The 17,626-nt window shown below is 34.6% G+C and overlaps 2 protein-coding genes across 2 annotated transcripts; one reads left to right on the top strand and one right to left on the bottom strand.

Moving 5' to 3' along the window:
- Positions 1 to 220: 220 nt before the first annotated feature.
- LOC132622094 (probable inactive receptor kinase At5g67200) lies at positions 221 to 4,647 on the bottom strand. The gene is made up of 2 exons (XM_060336623.1): positions 3,051 to 4,647; positions 221 to 1,180 (listed from the first exon to the last, which is right to left on the bottom strand). The coding sequence occupies exons 1-2, from the start codon at positions 4,453 to 4,455 to the stop codon at positions 612 to 614; spliced, it is 1,974 nt and encodes a 657-aa protein (XP_060192606.1). The 5' UTR covers positions 4,456 to 4,647; the 3' UTR covers positions 221 to 611.
- Positions 4,648 to 15,960: 11,313 nt separating this feature from the next.
- Positions 15,961 to 17,168, top strand: LOC132623863 (protein IRX15-LIKE-like). Its single transcript, XM_060338671.1, has one exon. It carries the CDS (start codon positions 16,075 to 16,077, stop codon positions 16,999 to 17,001), a length of 927 nt encoding a protein of 308 aa, XP_060194654.1. The 5' UTR covers positions 15,961 to 16,074; the 3' UTR covers positions 17,002 to 17,168.
- The last annotated feature ends 458 nt before the right edge of the window (positions 17,169 to 17,626 follow it).

The raw sequence follows: 17,626 nt of genomic DNA, 5'->3' as shown, positions 1-17,626 counted from the left end.
TACCCTATTCGGCCAACATAAAAAAGTCCGTACCCTATAAACAAACAAAAAGATGACAAAAAATAACTCGCAGAACTTTGATAGTACATGATTTCTCCTGGCACACACTTTACTGTCCTCATCTTCTGCTAAGTTGATACTAACTAAACCATGCAGAGAAGGGTTTCCCCTAGAAGTTGAGAATTTGAGTAGCTTTACCATTCAAGATTATACAACATCCTTCTGCCATTAAGGTAAAGCGAGTGCATTTCACATTTACTTAGAAAAAGAACCAACTAAAACCACCTAAATACATAGGCGTAGCAGCTGTAAACAATTCTCCCTTTGCATCCATATGTTATGTGACTAAAATAGAGGGGGGTTTCGGGGAGGAGTACAAAATGTGTGTCATAATGATCAGTGACTAAGTTGACCATGTTCTAGTAGAAAGACCTTAACCTGTCAGTTTTAGGTCGTTTACTGAGTAGTGAGGTACCAGCACCATTACAGCTGACAGGTCATTTGGTCCATCTGGGCAAAACTCAGTGGCAGTATCTGTTGTCAACTAATGGCACCTTGCCAAAGTGGGAGACACGGACAAATGATTTCATTATCCACATTGGTTTCAGAAGCTATGAGTATCCAGTATGTGCATCACGTTTGTTATTCTCCACCATTTCATTATCCTTTATATCTTGTATCATTTTCAAGATTTGCCTCATCGTCGGTCTCTGTTCTGGTGATGTCAAGCTACATATACTAGCAAGGTCAACTAGCATTGCAAGCCATCTATCCTCCTCGTTATCATCCTCCCTCATAGCTCTAACCCAATCCGGCACATCAGGGGGAGAGAGATGCGGATGCTGAGATGGAGGTTTACCCGTTAAAAGCTCTAATAATAGAATGCCATAGGCATATACGTCGGACCCTGGAGTGACTCTTCGTGCAGATTTCCGAACTTCTGGTGCTTTATAGCGTGCTGAATCAGGATCATCATCCGAAGAAATGTCCGCAAGGACGATGAGGGAGTAATCTGTTAGACAGGCCTCAAAATCAGATCCTAGAAGGACATTGGAAGATTTCAAGTTGCCATGAGTGAGCTTTGACGCTTGATGGATGTAAGCCAGGCCCTGAGCCACATCTTCTGCTATTTTGAGACACGAAGTCCAGTGAAGGGGCCTTGCCCTTGTTGATCTTGAACCTGCCACGAATAATAAAAAATTGAGCACAATATGTAAGTAAACCAACAACTGAATATCAGGTTTTAGGCGAAAACAACAATTCAAACATATAACCTTAAAGTAATTTCATACCACTTCTGTCACTACACTAAAAGTTACTCTTATGTCGAGAATTCAACGATTTATTTATACACAACAAAATATTGTTTACCCTACTTGCAAAATATAATGTTCTAATGAAGCGGATTCAGTTGAACCCCTTCATTACATGTAGCACTGCATTGTTGAAGGGACAAGGGTGCTATAGAATCAATATCATTGAAGTTTTTCTTTCGCTAAATCCTTCTGTCGTTAGACCCTAACGCTCACTTAAAGTAAGTTGAATATTTAGCAAACAGAGAACATTTGGACAGGTAAAAAAACACACCAAAAGATTACTGTAAGTAGACAACTCATTCTCCCACTGCTTTCTCCTTCACAGGTCCACCAACTTGCCTCCACATTGACCAATTAACATAAATGCCAAAAGACAGATGAAAAGAGCCAAGGACCATTTGCTTAAATGCATGATAAAAAATGAAAGTTAGTTGGGGGAAATAGTGCTATCAACCCATACGGATCAGTCAGTGACAGCCCTGAAAACTAACAGCCCGTTTGGATTGGCTTATAAGTTGCCTATAAGCTGTTTTCAGCTTTTTTGAGTGTTTGGCTGGCCAGCTTAAAGTTATTTTATGCTTAAAATAAGCTCAAAAAAATAATTGGGCCCATTTGACTTAGCTTATCTAAAGCAGCTTATAAGGTGAAAACAGCTTATAAGCCAAAAAAAATAAGTTAGACTACCCCAACTTATTTTTTTTAGCTTATAAGCTGTTTGCAGCTTATAGGCATAAGTCCATCCAAACAGGCTCTAAATCACACTACTATTTGGCTGCCTGTAAACTCAAACATTGCAATTGTCGGTAGTGAGGCTCAGTGGGAGCCCATATTAGGCATCCACACTAAAAGCTAAAAGAGTCGCCTGCTACTGCGACCACTGAATGATCTAAATGACTAGACTACAGCAAATTTCTGTCTAGATTAAAAAAAAGCTAGTTATTGATGTAGCCACTAATTAGCCAAAGACAACTCACTTTTCCACTATTTCCTCCTTCACAGGTCCACCAAATCGATTCCACATTGACCAATTAACAAGATCACCAAAATTAAATAACAAAACTTTCACATGAAATTGATCCATTTCAGATGAGTAATTTAGAGAATGAGATAATTACAGTCCAATGCCTTTTGAGGATCCAATTTTAAAAACGGAAAAGGGCCAAAATTACCCCTAAACTTTGAAAAATAGTTCATCCATACCCTTCGTTATACTTTAGGGCCAATTATACCCTTACAGTTATACTATGGGATCAATTATACCCTTATGTCTAACGGCTGCCACGTGGCATCATCTCAGCCCTTCAAAATTATTTTACCCTCAAATAATTTTTTACCCACTAGAATGTCACTTTTTGTAATGAGAAACAATTTAACTTTATGAGATATTTCACGCCACACAAATTTAAGGCTTGTTTTGGATCACAAACTTCAAAAGTTTTCTTTTCTTCACATAAATATGGTCGGAAGAAGTACATAACAATAACAACAACAACATAGATCCCACAAGTGGGGTCCGAAGATGGTAGGATATAAGGAGACCTTACCCGTAACTTTATCAGGGTAGAGAGTCTGTTTCGGATAGACCCTCGGCCCAAAAGAAGTGTATATCATATACATAACCAGTGTTTAGCGTTTGTTTTGTATATTTTGGCTAGCCCTCATAATTAATTTCGGCCGACAGGAAAAAAAAATGAAAGAATATCTAGCAGAAAATCAGAAAGTTAGGAACTTTACCGTGAATTAGATTGAAGAGACTGCCATTAGGCTGATAATCATAGATAACAAGTCTTTCTTGTTTAGCCTGAAAGTATGCTCTAACTGCAACCAAATTGGGGTGCCGCAACATCCCAACTGACTCCATGTGTTGCTCAAAAGCTTCACTACACGTAATTGAAGTTTTACAAGCATCCAATCGCTTCACTGTAACAACTAACTGACTAGCCATTAGAGCTTTATATGTTGTTCCAATTGTGCCCCTTCCAAGTAACTCTGCTGACCCTCTCATTAATTGCTCTAAAGTATACAACTCTGTTTCCCCTGAACAAAATATCAGGTTTCCACTCTTCAACCGCTGGGGACCTTGAGGTAATTTCACTTCTTTTTCTAATTTAACCTCTTGGATACTATTATCTGCAGCCCCAGAAGCTGTTGTGTTCACTGCACTGTTAGTAATGGTTTCAATGGCGCATTTTGTTGGTTTTGGTTCAGTTTCTTCTCTTCTCTTTTTCACAAAAGCAAAAAGACTTAGAACACCTGCAATTACAATCAATGTTCCAACCATACTACCCAAAATAACACCAACTTTTTTGTGCTTATGTTGAGTTGGAGGGGCAAGAAGAATACCCTGTGACTGTGCATCTTGGTATAACGGTGTAGGTGGAGAAGCAACACCAGAAGGCGAGTCAAAGAATGGAGCTGCCCGACACGGCTTATTAACAACCTCACCACAAAGACTAGGGTTAAATAAAAACGAACGTTCGTTAAATTTCTTCAAAGTTGGAGTAACAGGTACTGGGCCAGTAAGGTTATTATTGGAAACATTGAAAATTTTGAGTTGTGTTTGGTTCAAAGCCGGAATCGAACCGTTGAACAAGTTAGAATCAAGCTTGAGATAGCTCAACCGGTCAAGAACAGTAAGCTCAACAGGAAGTGAACCCGTTAGATTGTTACGAGAAAGATCAAGAATAACAAGACGGTGAAGAGAAAGAAGAGAAATAGGGAAAGTTCCAGAGAAAAAATTATGATCAAGAAACAAAGTTTTAAGGTTGGGTAAACCGGACAGGTCAGGGATAGTACCGGAAAGTGAGTTGTTGCGAAGATTAAGGATTCGGAGTTGGTCAAGATTAGTTAAACTGTTTGTCGGAAAAGTACCTCGTAGACTAAAACCTTGAAGAACAAAACGCACAACACGACCTTGTACACATTTAACTCCTTGCCACTGACAGTAGTCAAAGCGTTCGTTAAGTGTGTAGAGAAGTTTGTTGTCAAGGTCAGCTTTGGATTTGAAGGAGAGTAAAGAAACGGCGTCGGATGGAAGTAAAGAGTTTAATGGAGCAGATGGGGTTGTGGAAGAAGAACTGAAGTGGAAAGTGTAAGATAGTAGAAGAAGAAAGCAGAGAAGAAGCATCAATGGGGACATTGCAAGAACTAACAAAGTCAAGTTCTTTGGTTTAGTGACAAAAGGCCAAGTTAGTGTTTGTTTTCATGTTGTTTGGTTTAATGTGGGAAACGAGGTCTGAAAAATGGACTGAATTTTGGGAGACAGTGTGAGCTATGGAGAAGAGTGAAGTGGGAAAAAGAGGGTGTAGGATGAAAAAGAGAGAACATGACAAAAATGGTCCCTTATCTTAGGTGATGTGTTCAAAATAGTCCTCAAGTATCACCTGAACAGTTTTGATTATTTAAATTCTGATTGCTAAATTTAATCAGAACTATAAAAACCAAACACCAGAAATTTCCATCAACAAGCTACATCAAACACAAAAATTAAAGAAAAAATAGCAGAAATTGCACCTTAAAAAATTGTACTAGACACTTGAAATAGATCAAAAATCTAGGGGTTGATAAGTAATGAATGGTTTAGACTTTAGAGAACGTTACGTGATAAAATCTGATAGTAATAAGGTTCCGTTAGTTATTAGTTGCACGAATGAATCAAATGTGTCACGGCGATGACATTATTGTGCTTAATTATGAACAAGTGGCATTGATGGACTATTTCCGATAGTTTTTTAGGCTTTTTTCTTTATAGAATTTAAAGGACCAAATCTTTTCCAAGTAATTTTTAAGGGAGGGTTACTTGTGAACCTGCGATGAAGAATAAGGGATCATTTTTGTCATTTGAACGAGAATAGTTGTTGCGTAGCAGCTGGCTGAAAACATGGGGCAGTGTCACGTGAAAGGTGGAGGATTATTTAGAAGAAAACCTATTGGAAATTGTAGGGGCTTATTCATTCGTCGACGCTCTGAAACTCCTGCTAATTTTAGTCGTTTTGTTTACTCTCAAGGGCCCCGTGAATGTTTTCTTATTTTGAATTTGTCTCAACACTGCTGCATCCCCAAATAGGTCCCCTTTCCTGTTGTATTTAGAGGTCTTTTGCTTTTGCATCAATGATGAACTGTAAGCTAACTGTTTAACAGAATTAATATATGATGTACTACTAATTACTAACACGTGTAGGGTAAAACATTTTTTATATCGTTAATTTAGTTAACCAATTTTATTATAATACTTATATTATTTCCAGATTACTTAATTAATCACTTGCGGATGTTAAAATTCAGCAGTTGAGGCCTGAGGGAATTGATACTGACGATGTTAAAATTGAGCTTAAAGCGTAATAAACGAAATACAAGAATTGACAAGCAAAGACGAGTAATAAAACTGTAAAGTTCTAATTAGCTTGGTGTGTCACAAAGCCTGATCGAGTACAAATGATAGCTAGAGTAGCCTATAACTTTGCTTCACCTTCACTGGTAGACATATTTTGCATTCCCTTGTCAATTTTATTTTAGGGAAAAGGGTCAAAAATACCCCTTTATTTTGGAAAAAGGACTAAAAATATCTTTCATTACAAATTTGGGTCAAAAATATCTCTTTCATCATTAAAATTTTCAAATATTCTCCTGTCTTAACAGAAATTTCCAAAATAATCCGATTTCATTTTTAAACCAACACCATTTAAACCCGATTCAACTAAATAAAAACCCATATGGATAACCCGCTCCTGTGCCTAGTGGCTCTAGATGTATGACTCAGAAACAAGTTTATCGCATATAATTTTTTTATGTAGTTGATTCAGGTTTAAATGAAGCGGGTTTAAAAATGAAATCGGGTTATTTTGGAGGTTTTGAGGATTTTCCTTAAGATGGGGGTATTTTGAAAATTTTAATGACGGGAGGGGTATTTTTGACCCAAATTTATAAGAGATGATATTTTTAGCCCTTTTCCCAAAATAGAGGGGCATTTTTTACCCTTTTCCATTTATTTTATGCAACACTATTTCATCAGACAACTCATTTAGAATATTGTTTAATCATTTAAATTTAGTACTAAAATAACTGTTAAACATCTAATTTGACAAGATACATTCATTTAAAAACATAAATTTAAATAGCTAAATGAGTTTTTAGTTATGAATCATCTTTACAAATTTTATAAATAGTAATTTTAATGACTATTTGTCAAATACTTTGAAACGTTTCAAAATGAGAAAGCTATCATTACAAATTAGAATATTAAGGATATGTGTTGGAAGAGTGAAAATTAATGGACCTGGTAGTGCTATGTCTTTTTGACTAACAGGCTAAGAGCACATCCATTTAAGACAATCATGGCGTGATCTTCTGAGGTAAGCGATTACTGTCCCTGCCCACTTGAGCTTGCTTGCTTGTACAAACTTGTTTTTTTTTTTTTTAAGATTAAAATGCTTAAATTTTGATAATATATTTAACTATTAAAAAATTGTTTTAAATTTAACTATGGCATAACTAAGATTGTTTGTTTTAGCATCAGCTAACCGTGCATGATATATATTATCTAAAAATTAATAAATTAATAACTAAATATTAACATATCTACAAATATTAGATAAATTTAGTTTATATGTTGTTTAATTGTTGTTTGTTTTATAAAGTGTATCCTAAAAGTTAGGGGCGACAGTAGTTGATGGTTGTGCAGTAGTGATTGGCGATCGTAATGATTCGTGAAGTAATTGACGATGGAAGTGATTAGTGATGGTAGCTGCCAGTGGAAATTGATAATTGACGTTCAATATTTGATGGTGTTGGTTGTGCAATGACAGTAATAGATAAAGAAATGATATTAGTAAAAATGTTAGTCGGGCAGGAATCTTTTAAATGAACATTGTCTAAGTCTTAAACTCAAGATTTAAATGAATCACTATAAAAAAAAAGTGTGTTTTCCTTTTTCTGTGTCTTGTTGATAATTTTATTACATTAAATTAACTGGTACTTTTCAAATGGTAAAAAAGAAAAATAAATACATGGGCCTTGTACTGGTCTTATATCGTTAAGCTGTTCCTTTTGTTTTCTTTTTGTCTTGAGCTTCTTTGCCAGAGTGGTAGGAAGGAAAATGGCATCTTTCCTACTTTTATTTAAAGTTTATAAACTAAAGGCGTCAACCAAAGTTTGCCACCCTTAATCCTTCTTTTCCCAAAAGTAGCGTCTTTTATTGAGTATTTCATAAAAGGACGATTTTAATCCCTCACAAAATGTATTGAGGCACGAAAAAAGTTCTTTAGCTCTAGAGTTCTCCTTTCTCCTTTACGGTGGGCCTAGCAACCAAAGCTAAAGCTTTTTTTTGCGCGGATTGCCCTTCTTTTGGGTGGTCTTTAAATTTTGTCTTTCAAATTTGTGGTTTTTAAATTTTGCCTCTCATATTTGTGATCTTTAAGTTTTGCCCTTTACTTGGAAAGGTGGGCGAATACATGAAGTTCTGAGTTCGAACCCCCGCTCAGGCATAAAATAAAAAAATAATTTCGTCAGGCAGGACTGAGGGAGTGTATGCCGGATCCAGCATACAATCTTTAAGGAAAAGCTAAAGTTATGCCGGATCCGGCATAACTAAAAGTCTACCCCATAAGGCGAAAAATTTTCGAAGACATAGTTTAGTTATGCCTTATGGGCAGAATTTTAGTTAAGACATAACAAAATTATGCCCCATAAGACAAGAACTTTTCTTAAGGCATAGACTTTGCCTTATAAGGCAAAGTTTAAGTTATGCGTTAAGGAAAAGTTCCGCCTTATGGGCAAACTTTGCCTTATAAGGCAAACTTTTAGTTATGCCTTAAGGAAAACTTACGCCTTATGGGGCGTACTTATAGTTATGTTTTATGGGATACACTTTTAGTTAAGGCATTACTGAAAGTTTACCTTGAAAAGTTAAAAAAAAAATACGTATATATGCTTCAAGGCAAAGTCTGCCCCCTCCGGCAGACTTTTAGTTAAACATGACTAAAAGTCTGCCGGAGGGGGCATAGCGAAATTTAAACTCTGCTTTGCAAATTTTTTAAAATTTTTTGACTGAGCGGGAGTTCGAACCCGAAACCTATGGGTTTTAGCCGAAGGGCAAAATTTAAATACCACCCCAAAAAAAACAGAATTGCCCAAGCTAAAGAGGGGTCCGGAACCAAAATAACCCCAAAAAAAAGGGGTATGAACCAAAATACCCCAGGAAAAAAAAGATGTACAAAAGTACCTTTAACGCATGCGTTAAAAGGACTTAACGGAGAGGGACCTGTCAAGTCCTTTAACGCATGATTTTCATGCGTTATTGGATTGTTTTTTTTTTATTTTTAATTTCTTTATTTTCTTTCTTTCTTTCTTTCTTTCACACTTTTTTACATACTTTAGCCATAGATCAATCATGCTTTGAGACTCCAAAACTTGAATATTTTATATAAAACCCTATTTATTTTTGTGCGATTAATAAGGTAGGCTCAACACATCAAGGATACACAAAACTTCGGATTGTCGTTTTAGTGGTTGAAAAGTGCTCGAAGTCCATTTTTGTTTGAAGACTTGTTGTCATTAGCTTTAAGTTATTTATGTTTTAGGGTTACACGTTATTTTTATATTAATGCGTAACTTTATTTTTAGTGATTATAACTTAATTTTTATAATCAATTAACAAAATATCAATTCATGATCAATTATTTAAGTGTAATTTTTTTTTTTTTTGCGTTATACCCTTCAACCCCCAACTAATTGGAGTCTGCAACTTAAATAACCCAAAAACTGGATTTGGGTACCAAAATAACCCATTAAAAAACCTTTTGCGCACTAATTTATTTGTAAGTTGGTCAAATTTTAAATAGTCATAAATTTGCGCTCGGATGTCCATTTGATGCGATTTATTTTTATTTTGGGTATTTTTTCGAGATCTATGCGTCTGAATTGCCACAAGGCTGTTCGCCCGCCCCGAATTTTCGAAAAACGTCAGTTATTCCATTCAATTTCAATTTTCTCCCAAATTCATGCGCAATTTTCATTTATTTCTTTTTTAAATCTAATGGCGAAAAATATATTTCAATTCCATAATCCCGTGATAATGATGCTTTCAATGTCAATTTCAAGGTTCCAAATTCAATTTAAGAAAACAAGTTAGATAGCATTAGTGAACATATAAAATAATAAAAAGTGTAAACATTATTACTTTAACCAACTTGACATGGTGGTAAAGCCTTTGACTTTTGACTTTTTTTAATCTCATCCACCAGGGATCAAACCTCAGCGGGAGTGTTGAGAAGATATTATTAGTAAAAAAATGAACTAATTTATTTAACGATTAACATGGGATAAACAAGTAATTAACATGGGAAAAGCAATTTCAAAAATAAATATATTAACAACGACATAATTAACAAATATTAACAATGCCATAAGTAACAAATAATTAACGGAGATCCATGGAGGTGTCATATTTGTAAATACTAAATTATTCATTATTTTTGAAATTAACGAATTTTTTTCTCTAATTAGAACTTACTTAACTAGGATAAGTTATGGAGGATTTAATTAGTTATTTTGAATAATTCATGATATTGTATTGTTGATTATAATTTACTTAACTCATGTAGTTAAAGTAATAACGAACAAAATTTTATATTAACTAACTAATCCTTCGTAAAAAAATTATGTTAACTAACTAATCCTTTTCGGAAATTCTGTTAATGATGTTCAATCCAAAACTAAGGATTTAGCTTATCGTTTGTTATTCAGGATTTAGTTTATCGTTCGTTATTCGGGATTTAGTTTATTATTCGTTATTCGGGATTTAGCTTATTGTTCGTTATTCGTTAATGAATTATTTTGGTACCCAAATCCACTTTTGAAGTTATTTAAGTTGTGGACTCCAATTAGTTTGGTGTTGAAGGGTATAACGCAAAAAAAAAAAAAATACACAAAAATAATTGATTGTGAATTAATATTTGTTAATTGATTATGGATTATTAATTTGTTAATTTTTTATTTATTGTTAATTTATTTATTTGTGAAATTGTCAAAATAAAGTTACGCATTAATAAAAAATAACACAAAACCCTAAAACATAAATAACTTAAAGCCAATGACAACAAGTCTTCAAACAAAAATGGACTTCGAGCACTTTTCAACCACTAAAACGACAATCCGAAGTTTTGTGTATCCTTGATGTGTTGAGCCTACCTTATTCATCGGACAAAAATAAATAGGGTTCTATATAAAATATTTAAGTTTTGGAGTCTCGAAGCATGATTAATCTATAACTAAAGTATATAAAAAATGTGAAAGATAGGAAGAAAGAAAGAAAGAAAAGAAAAGAAAGAAAGAAATAAAAAAATAAAAAAATAAGACAATCTTTTCATGCGTTAAAGGACTTAACGGGAGATTCCAAGAAAATCCTACGCGTGTTACAAAAAATCGTGCAATCGTCTAGCTATGAAAGTCATTTTGTACTTTTGTTTTGGTGAGCAAATGATGAATACTCGGCCCTCTTCCACAAGATTTCTTTCAACTCAAGTATGTCATTATTGATAAGAGCAAGTATTCAGAGGAATTATTGGCAATTAGAACTTAGAAGCTGCTCAACAAAAAGAAAAGCATTCTCTTTAGCGAGTCCGGAACCAAAATAACCCCAAAAAAAGGGTAAAGTCCTTTAACGCATGATTTTCATGTGTTAAAGGTACTTTTGTACCTTTTTTTTTTTGGGGGTATTTTGGTTCATACCCTTTTTTTTGGGATTATTTTAGTTCCAGACTCGCTAAAGAGAATGCTTTTCTTTTTGTTGAGCAGCTTCTAAGTTCTAATTGCCAATAATTCCTCTGAATACTTGCTCTTATCAATAATGACACACTTGAGTTGAAAGAAATCTTGTGGAAGAGGGCCGAGTATTCATCATTTGCTCAACAAAACAAAAGTACAAAATGACTTTCACAGCTAGAAGATTGCACGCTTTTTTGTAACACACAGTAGGATTTTCTTGGAATCTCTAATTAATGAGCCACAGGGTCACTGATGGTGAATCTAAAGCTCTGGAGGTGGTGTGCCGATACACACGAGTCTGATTTGAACTAAATATGTAGTTCAAAATATTAGAAGTATATATTTATATTCTTCCGTCTCAATTCACGTGTTTTAATTTGAGTAGACACGAAGTTTATGAAATAACGAGAGATTATTTAATTTTGTAGTCCTAAATTAAAGATGAATCTAATGTACTAAATGTCATTTGAATCTTATTGTTATAAACTTGTCATGTAAGATATTTAAATTGTCAACTTAATAAATATGAAAAAAATACTATTTTTGGGACAGACAAAGTAAAACACTTAAATTGAAATGGATAGATTATTAGTTTTACACGTATCGTTATAAAAGAGCAAGGATTTACTGATCCTTTATCTACTAACTTAAATTCTGAATTCTAAATCAGTTACAATGACTTGACGCAGGGTTGGTCCAGGATCTAGAGACAATTACTCATACATGACAAGGGCTGAGGCTGAATTTTCATGATGCTGGCCCAAGTCTGTAGCACTATGTCTCATCAGTGTGAGATTTAATATTAATGACATCAAAAGGCCCACAATCATAATTGTTTTTGAACAAGGCCCCAACATTTCTTTCCTACTATTCTTGAAACTGGCTCTTGCTATATGGAAGTTATTACTAACGTTCGAAATTCATAGACGACAGAGACAATTTGGGAGCAAATTTATAGTAGTAGTACTATGTTTAAGGATTCATCACGTCACTTTAATTGTCTTTTGAATTATTTCCCAAACTGCCCCAAATTCAATACAGGAGGTTCTACATAAGTTGCATTGTATGGAAATTGAACCCTTTTGCACTGTGTCATTGTGGGGGCAACATGGATTGGTGAAGGATGTAGACTTCATTGACTTTTATATTGAAGCTTAAGACTCTTGACACCAAAATTTCAATAAAGTGAGTCCGTAGCAAATGTCATGTACTAAATTTAGAGAGTTTGCCTTTTTCTACGTTAGTTGATTGTTCTAACTGACCTAACATTATGGTTGGCACCTTGCATTCAGAATTGAAATTGTGCAACAGTCCAAAGCACAGATACCTCCCCAACCCCTATTATGACCCGAACTTCCGACATACTTGTTAAAGATAGAGATGATTCACCAACTGAGCGAGTTTCGCTCCTGTGAAGTAAATACCATCTGACTTCTTTCCTCAAGATTTAATAAGGGAAAAAAAAAAATTAAATCGTCCGGTCATAATTTATACGTCTACTCCCTTTTGATTTCGCTCGTAACTATTTGGATAACTCCATGATGTTTTAAGAAGTATTATCGGCTTATTTTAATATTTTAACCTAAGACGAACAAGTATATTTCTATTATATATAAGTGGCTAAGAGGGACCAACACCGCAATAACTACTTGTAACCAAAGCTTTACAAATTATACACGCAATGAATGCTTGTACCAAAAACTATATAACTTGTACACTTTAACCAACTATTTTTTTATCCCACGTGAACATATGTCATACTGCTTAATATTTATTCTCTTCTCATATATAGACGTATGCAGTTCAATTTTAATTCTTGGACACATTTATTTCCTCCGTGCACTTTTACTTGTTCACTTTTGACTTTTCACGTTCTTGCTGAATATTTATTCTCTTCTGATATATAGGCGTATGCAGTTCAATTTTAATTCTCCTACACAAATTTATTTCCTCCGTGCACTTTTACTTGTTCACTTTTGACTTTTCACATTATTTAAGAATTAATAAATCTCACGTGGACATATGTCATAGTACTTAATAGTTATTCCCTTCTCATGTATAGACGTGTGCACTTTAATTTTAATTTTCCGACACATTTATTTCCTCCGTGCACTTTTACTTGTTCACTTTTGACTTTTCACGTTCTTGCTGAATATTTACATATGTCATAGTACTTAATATTTATTCCCTTCTCATGTATTAACGTGTGCACTTTAATTTAATTCTCCGACACATTTATTTCCTCCGTGCACTTTTACTTGTTCACTTTTGACTTTTCACGTTCTTGCTAAATATTTTTTTTTTCTCATGTACAGACGCATGCAGTTCAATTTTAATTCTCCTACACAAATTTATTTCCTCCGTGCACTTTTACTTGTTCACTTTTTACTTTTCACGTTCTTTAAGAATTAATAAATCTCACGTGGACATATGTCATAGTACTAAATATTTATTCTCTTCTCATGTATACACGTATGCACTTCAATTTCAATTCTCCGACACATATTTTTTCCTCCGTGCACTTTTACTTGTTCCATGTATAGACGTATGCACTTCAATTTTAATTCTCCAACACATTTATTTCCTCCGTGCACTTTTACTTGTTCACTTTTGACTTTTCACGTTCTTGCTTAATATTTATTCTCTTCTCATGTATACATGTATGCACTTTAATTTTAATTCTCCGACACATATTTATTTCCTCCGTGCACTTTTGACTTTTCATGTTCTTTAAGAATTAATAAATGAAGTACTCCCTCCGTCCCATATTACTTGGCCACATTACTTGACTTTTCACATTCTTTAAGAATTAATAAATGAAGTACTCCCTTCGTCTCATATTATTTGGCCACATTACTATACTTGACTTTTCACGTTTTTTACGAATTAATAAATGAAGTACTCCCTTCGTCCCATATTACTTGGTTGTACACTTTAACCAACTACTTTTTTATCTCACGTGGGCATATGTTATAGTAGTGAATATTTATTCTCTTCTAATGTATATATGCATGCACTTCAATTTTAATTCTCCGACACATTTATTTTCTCCGTGCACTTTTACTAGTTCACTTTTGACGTTTCATGTTCTTTAAGAATTAATAAATGAAGTACTCCCTCCGTCCCATATTACTTGGCCACTTTACTAAAAATTTCTAATATATATAAGTGTCCAAGAGGGGCGAATGCATCAACAACAAATAAGAGGAAAAGAAAAAAAATATGGAGACTCACTACGAAAAATCGCAGTATCCTTTGCAAAATATACAAACCATAAAGACTAACTAAATTGAGTGACCAAATTAATCATGTTGGGTCCCGTGCATCACCCGGACATAATTTGCTAGTGTATATACAAAGGCGAATGTAGCATACAGACACCTGATTCGTCTGAACCCTATACATTAAATCTAGTAAAATATATGAATGCTTGTGTTAGAATATGGAACAAGGACAGACTTAATTCCAAACACATTACATAAAATTACCACTAGTATTCGTTTGATCCAGTGTTTTTTTCGATTAATTGCACGGTGATGAGTTATGATAACTTATGTTTTGATGATTTGACAAACTTAATTTGAGCTGTACAATGTGTTATAATGTGTGAAAATAACAAGTCTCATTGGAGGGATCAGATGGGCTGATGTGCTCTCACTCATGACACCTTGCGGTGTGGTTAATCTTATTCGAGGAGCCAGATGTGTTCAACTTTTACAGCTGTAGCATGCTAGAGAACAATGTAATGTCTCTTTTATCTCAACACTTATCTCTCATGTATAAACAACATGATGCAAGAGAAACCCCAACACTTTGCAAAATCAGAAAAGTTCATATATCTCAAAGTGCAAGCAGCCACCTCTCAAGGTGCTCTTAAGAAGAAAGCTCCAACAAACTGAAGGACATGTTCCGTACCACTGAATATATATTGAGTTCTTAGGTTTGTTGGGTCTTTATCTTGTGTTCTTAACTTGTATTCCTATACGGCTTTCAAAAAGTGTTGTAATAGACTAATAGTAGGACAGATTTAGAACTAATTTGAGTTTGTGTACTTGGCTAGAGTTAGTCAAGCTTTGCTTGTGTTCCTGGCTAGAGTTAGTCGAGTTTTGCTCTTTGCAATAGAGTTGTTGTAAGTTGTGAAGGATTAAGAGTTTAATTCCTAGGTTGCAATAGGTTGTAATTTGAAGTTGCTCAGTTTAGTGAAGTTGGAAATCCTACTGGTGTAGGTCCGTGGTCTTTAATCCCTTGAGTAAGGAGTTTTCATGTAAATATCTTGTGTTAATTACCTTCTGTCTTTACGTAAGGGAACAAATAGAGAATCTGATTTTCTACACTGTTTGGTGGACTCGTATATTCTATCACACGGGATATGTCCTATAAGTTAATAAACGTGGTCAATAATTAAAGAGCGGACGTTGCAACAAATTAGATACACTTAAGAAGCTAGTATATGTCATCAACTAACTCTAATTTTGTAAGGTACATGTGAAGGTATTTTAATGCATTTAATTATTGGAATCTGCTGGTAGCTGGTTCGCCTGCTCCAACAGTAAAATGTGAGTTTAATATAAGTAGAGGTTACGTGAGAAATGAAGATGGAATGAGCAAGGAAAAGCGACTTCCTGCTGGTAAATTAGTTACTGAGTCGCTAGCACCACACCAAATATACCTTCCCGTCAACTACTCCATTTTCAATATGATACCATTTTACGTAGGAAATAAAAAAGAAGAAAAATGTGGTGGTTGAAACAAAACTTGAGTTAGCCAATCACACAGCCAGATGGTCAATAAGTCAACTTCTTCTCGCCAATGAGACCTTGCTTTACTTAATCAAATATTGGTGGGATTGTAATGTCATGATTAATAGTATTAATCTCTACCATCTACCAATTCATAGCTATCTTACTTTAAAACTCACCTTCCATTTCTCTCAGAAACTCATCCCAATTTTCCAAGATTTCCAAATCCCTCTTTACTACAAAAAAAAAAAACAAAGATGAAGAATACTCTTGGAAGTAACACAAAGTTAATACTCCTTCACCCTTATATCCAAAAACAGGGGAGTTCAAATCGTTTTTGGGCTTTGGCTTTTGTTTCATTCTTGACACTTGCTTTTCTTCTTACTTTGATTTATACAAGAGAAAATAAAATCACCAGTTCTGTTGCTGTTACGTCCACAATTACTAGTTCAACTACCCCACCATTGTCAAAGGCTGTGGCTAGGGCCCTTGTCCATTATGCATCAAATTCCAACAATACAGAACACATGTCTTACACAGATATCAAACATATTGCTGATGTTCTCCAAAAATGCTCTCAACCTTGCAATTTACTTGTTTTTGGACTTACTCACGAGACCCTTCTCTGGAAAGCCTTGAATCACAATGGCAGAACGGTTTTCATCGACGAAAATCGATATTATGCTGCTTATATTGAGGAAAAATATCCAGAAATTGAAGCTTATGACGTGCAGTACACAACTAAGTTGAGTGAAATGAAGGAATTGATTGCAGGAGTTAAAGAACAAGTGCGAAATGAGTGCAAGCCAGTACAGAATTTATTGTTTTCGGAGTGCAAACTTGGGCTCAACGACTTGCCAAATCAATTTTATGAAGTGGATTGGGATGTTATTTTGGTTGATGGGCCAAGAGGGTATTGGCCTGAGGCACCAGGCCGAATGGCAGCTATTTTTACTGCTAGTGTTTTGGCGCGGAGCAAGAAAGGAGGAAATCCAAAGACGCATATTTTTGTGCATGATTTTAATCAACAAGTGGATAAAATTACAAGCGATGAGTTCTTATGCAAAGAGAATTTGGTGAAGTCGAAGGATATGTTGGGGCATTTTGTGTTGGAAAGAATGGATGCAAACAGCTTTCAATTCTGTCGCAACCATAACTCGACAACAGCAAACTCCTCTTCTTAGTTGTTTTGTTGTGATCTATGGGCTTCATTTTCTGTTTCATTTATTTAAAGATGTCGCGATTTTTTGGACTTGTTAAGCTAGGGAAGGCTGGTGTAAAAATAACTTCTCTTTTGGTATTGTCAAATGTATACTTAATTGAACGAAGAAAGGAAACTGTATTTTCAATAGCTTTTGTACGTTCACAACAACAAATTTGGAAAATTTTCACCCCGTAAAGATCAGTTTCAGCATATAAACAGTAGTGCACCGCGAGCAAACTATACACATAAATGTCACAAATATTATCTCCATTACAAGTATGTATGTAAGTTAGTGACTGTCTTCTCACTCCTTGTGTTGTGTACTGTACTTTTTTTTTTTACTTCATTTAGTTTCTGGATTAACTTTGTTCGATTAAGCTTACTAATCAAAAAGGTACTGGATAGTCAATAATGTATAGGATGCAATACATGACAAGTGACACGTACTAACAAAATAACACAGAGACGGGAAAAACTAGTACCGACATATAAGTCCATGTTTCAAATGGTTAAAAAAATACTCCGTAGTAATGACAAAATTTTTATTATGCTCGACGCGCAAGTATTACGTGGCGACAAAACTTGTGTGAGTCTTCTTTCATATT

The sequence above is a fragment of the Lycium barbarum genome, chromosome 12 (genome assembly GCF_019175385.1).
Source record: "Lycium barbarum isolate Lr01 chromosome 12, ASM1917538v2, whole genome shotgun sequence".
Taxonomy (NCBI): Eukaryota; Viridiplantae; Streptophyta; class Magnoliopsida; order Solanales; family Solanaceae; genus Lycium; species Lycium barbarum.
Note: the sequence above shows the minus strand (reverse complement) of the source record. Positions and strands in the feature narration are given on the sequence as shown.

What these genes read in the sequence shown, in the direction of transcription:
- LOC132622094 (XM_060336623.1), bottom strand. Translation starts at nt 4,455, where the DNA reads ATGTCCCCATTGATGCTTCTTCTCTGCTTTCTTCTTCTACTATCTTAC. An exon ending in TCTCTTCAATCTAATTCACG is followed by an intron (nt 1,181 to 3,050) that starts GTAAAGTTCCTA and finishes TATTCGTGGCAG; the next exon opens with GTTCAAGATCAACAAGGGCA.
- LOC132623863 (XM_060338671.1), top strand. Translation starts at nt 16,075, where the DNA reads ATGAAGAATACTCTTGGAAGTAACACAAAGTTAATACTCCTTCACCCT.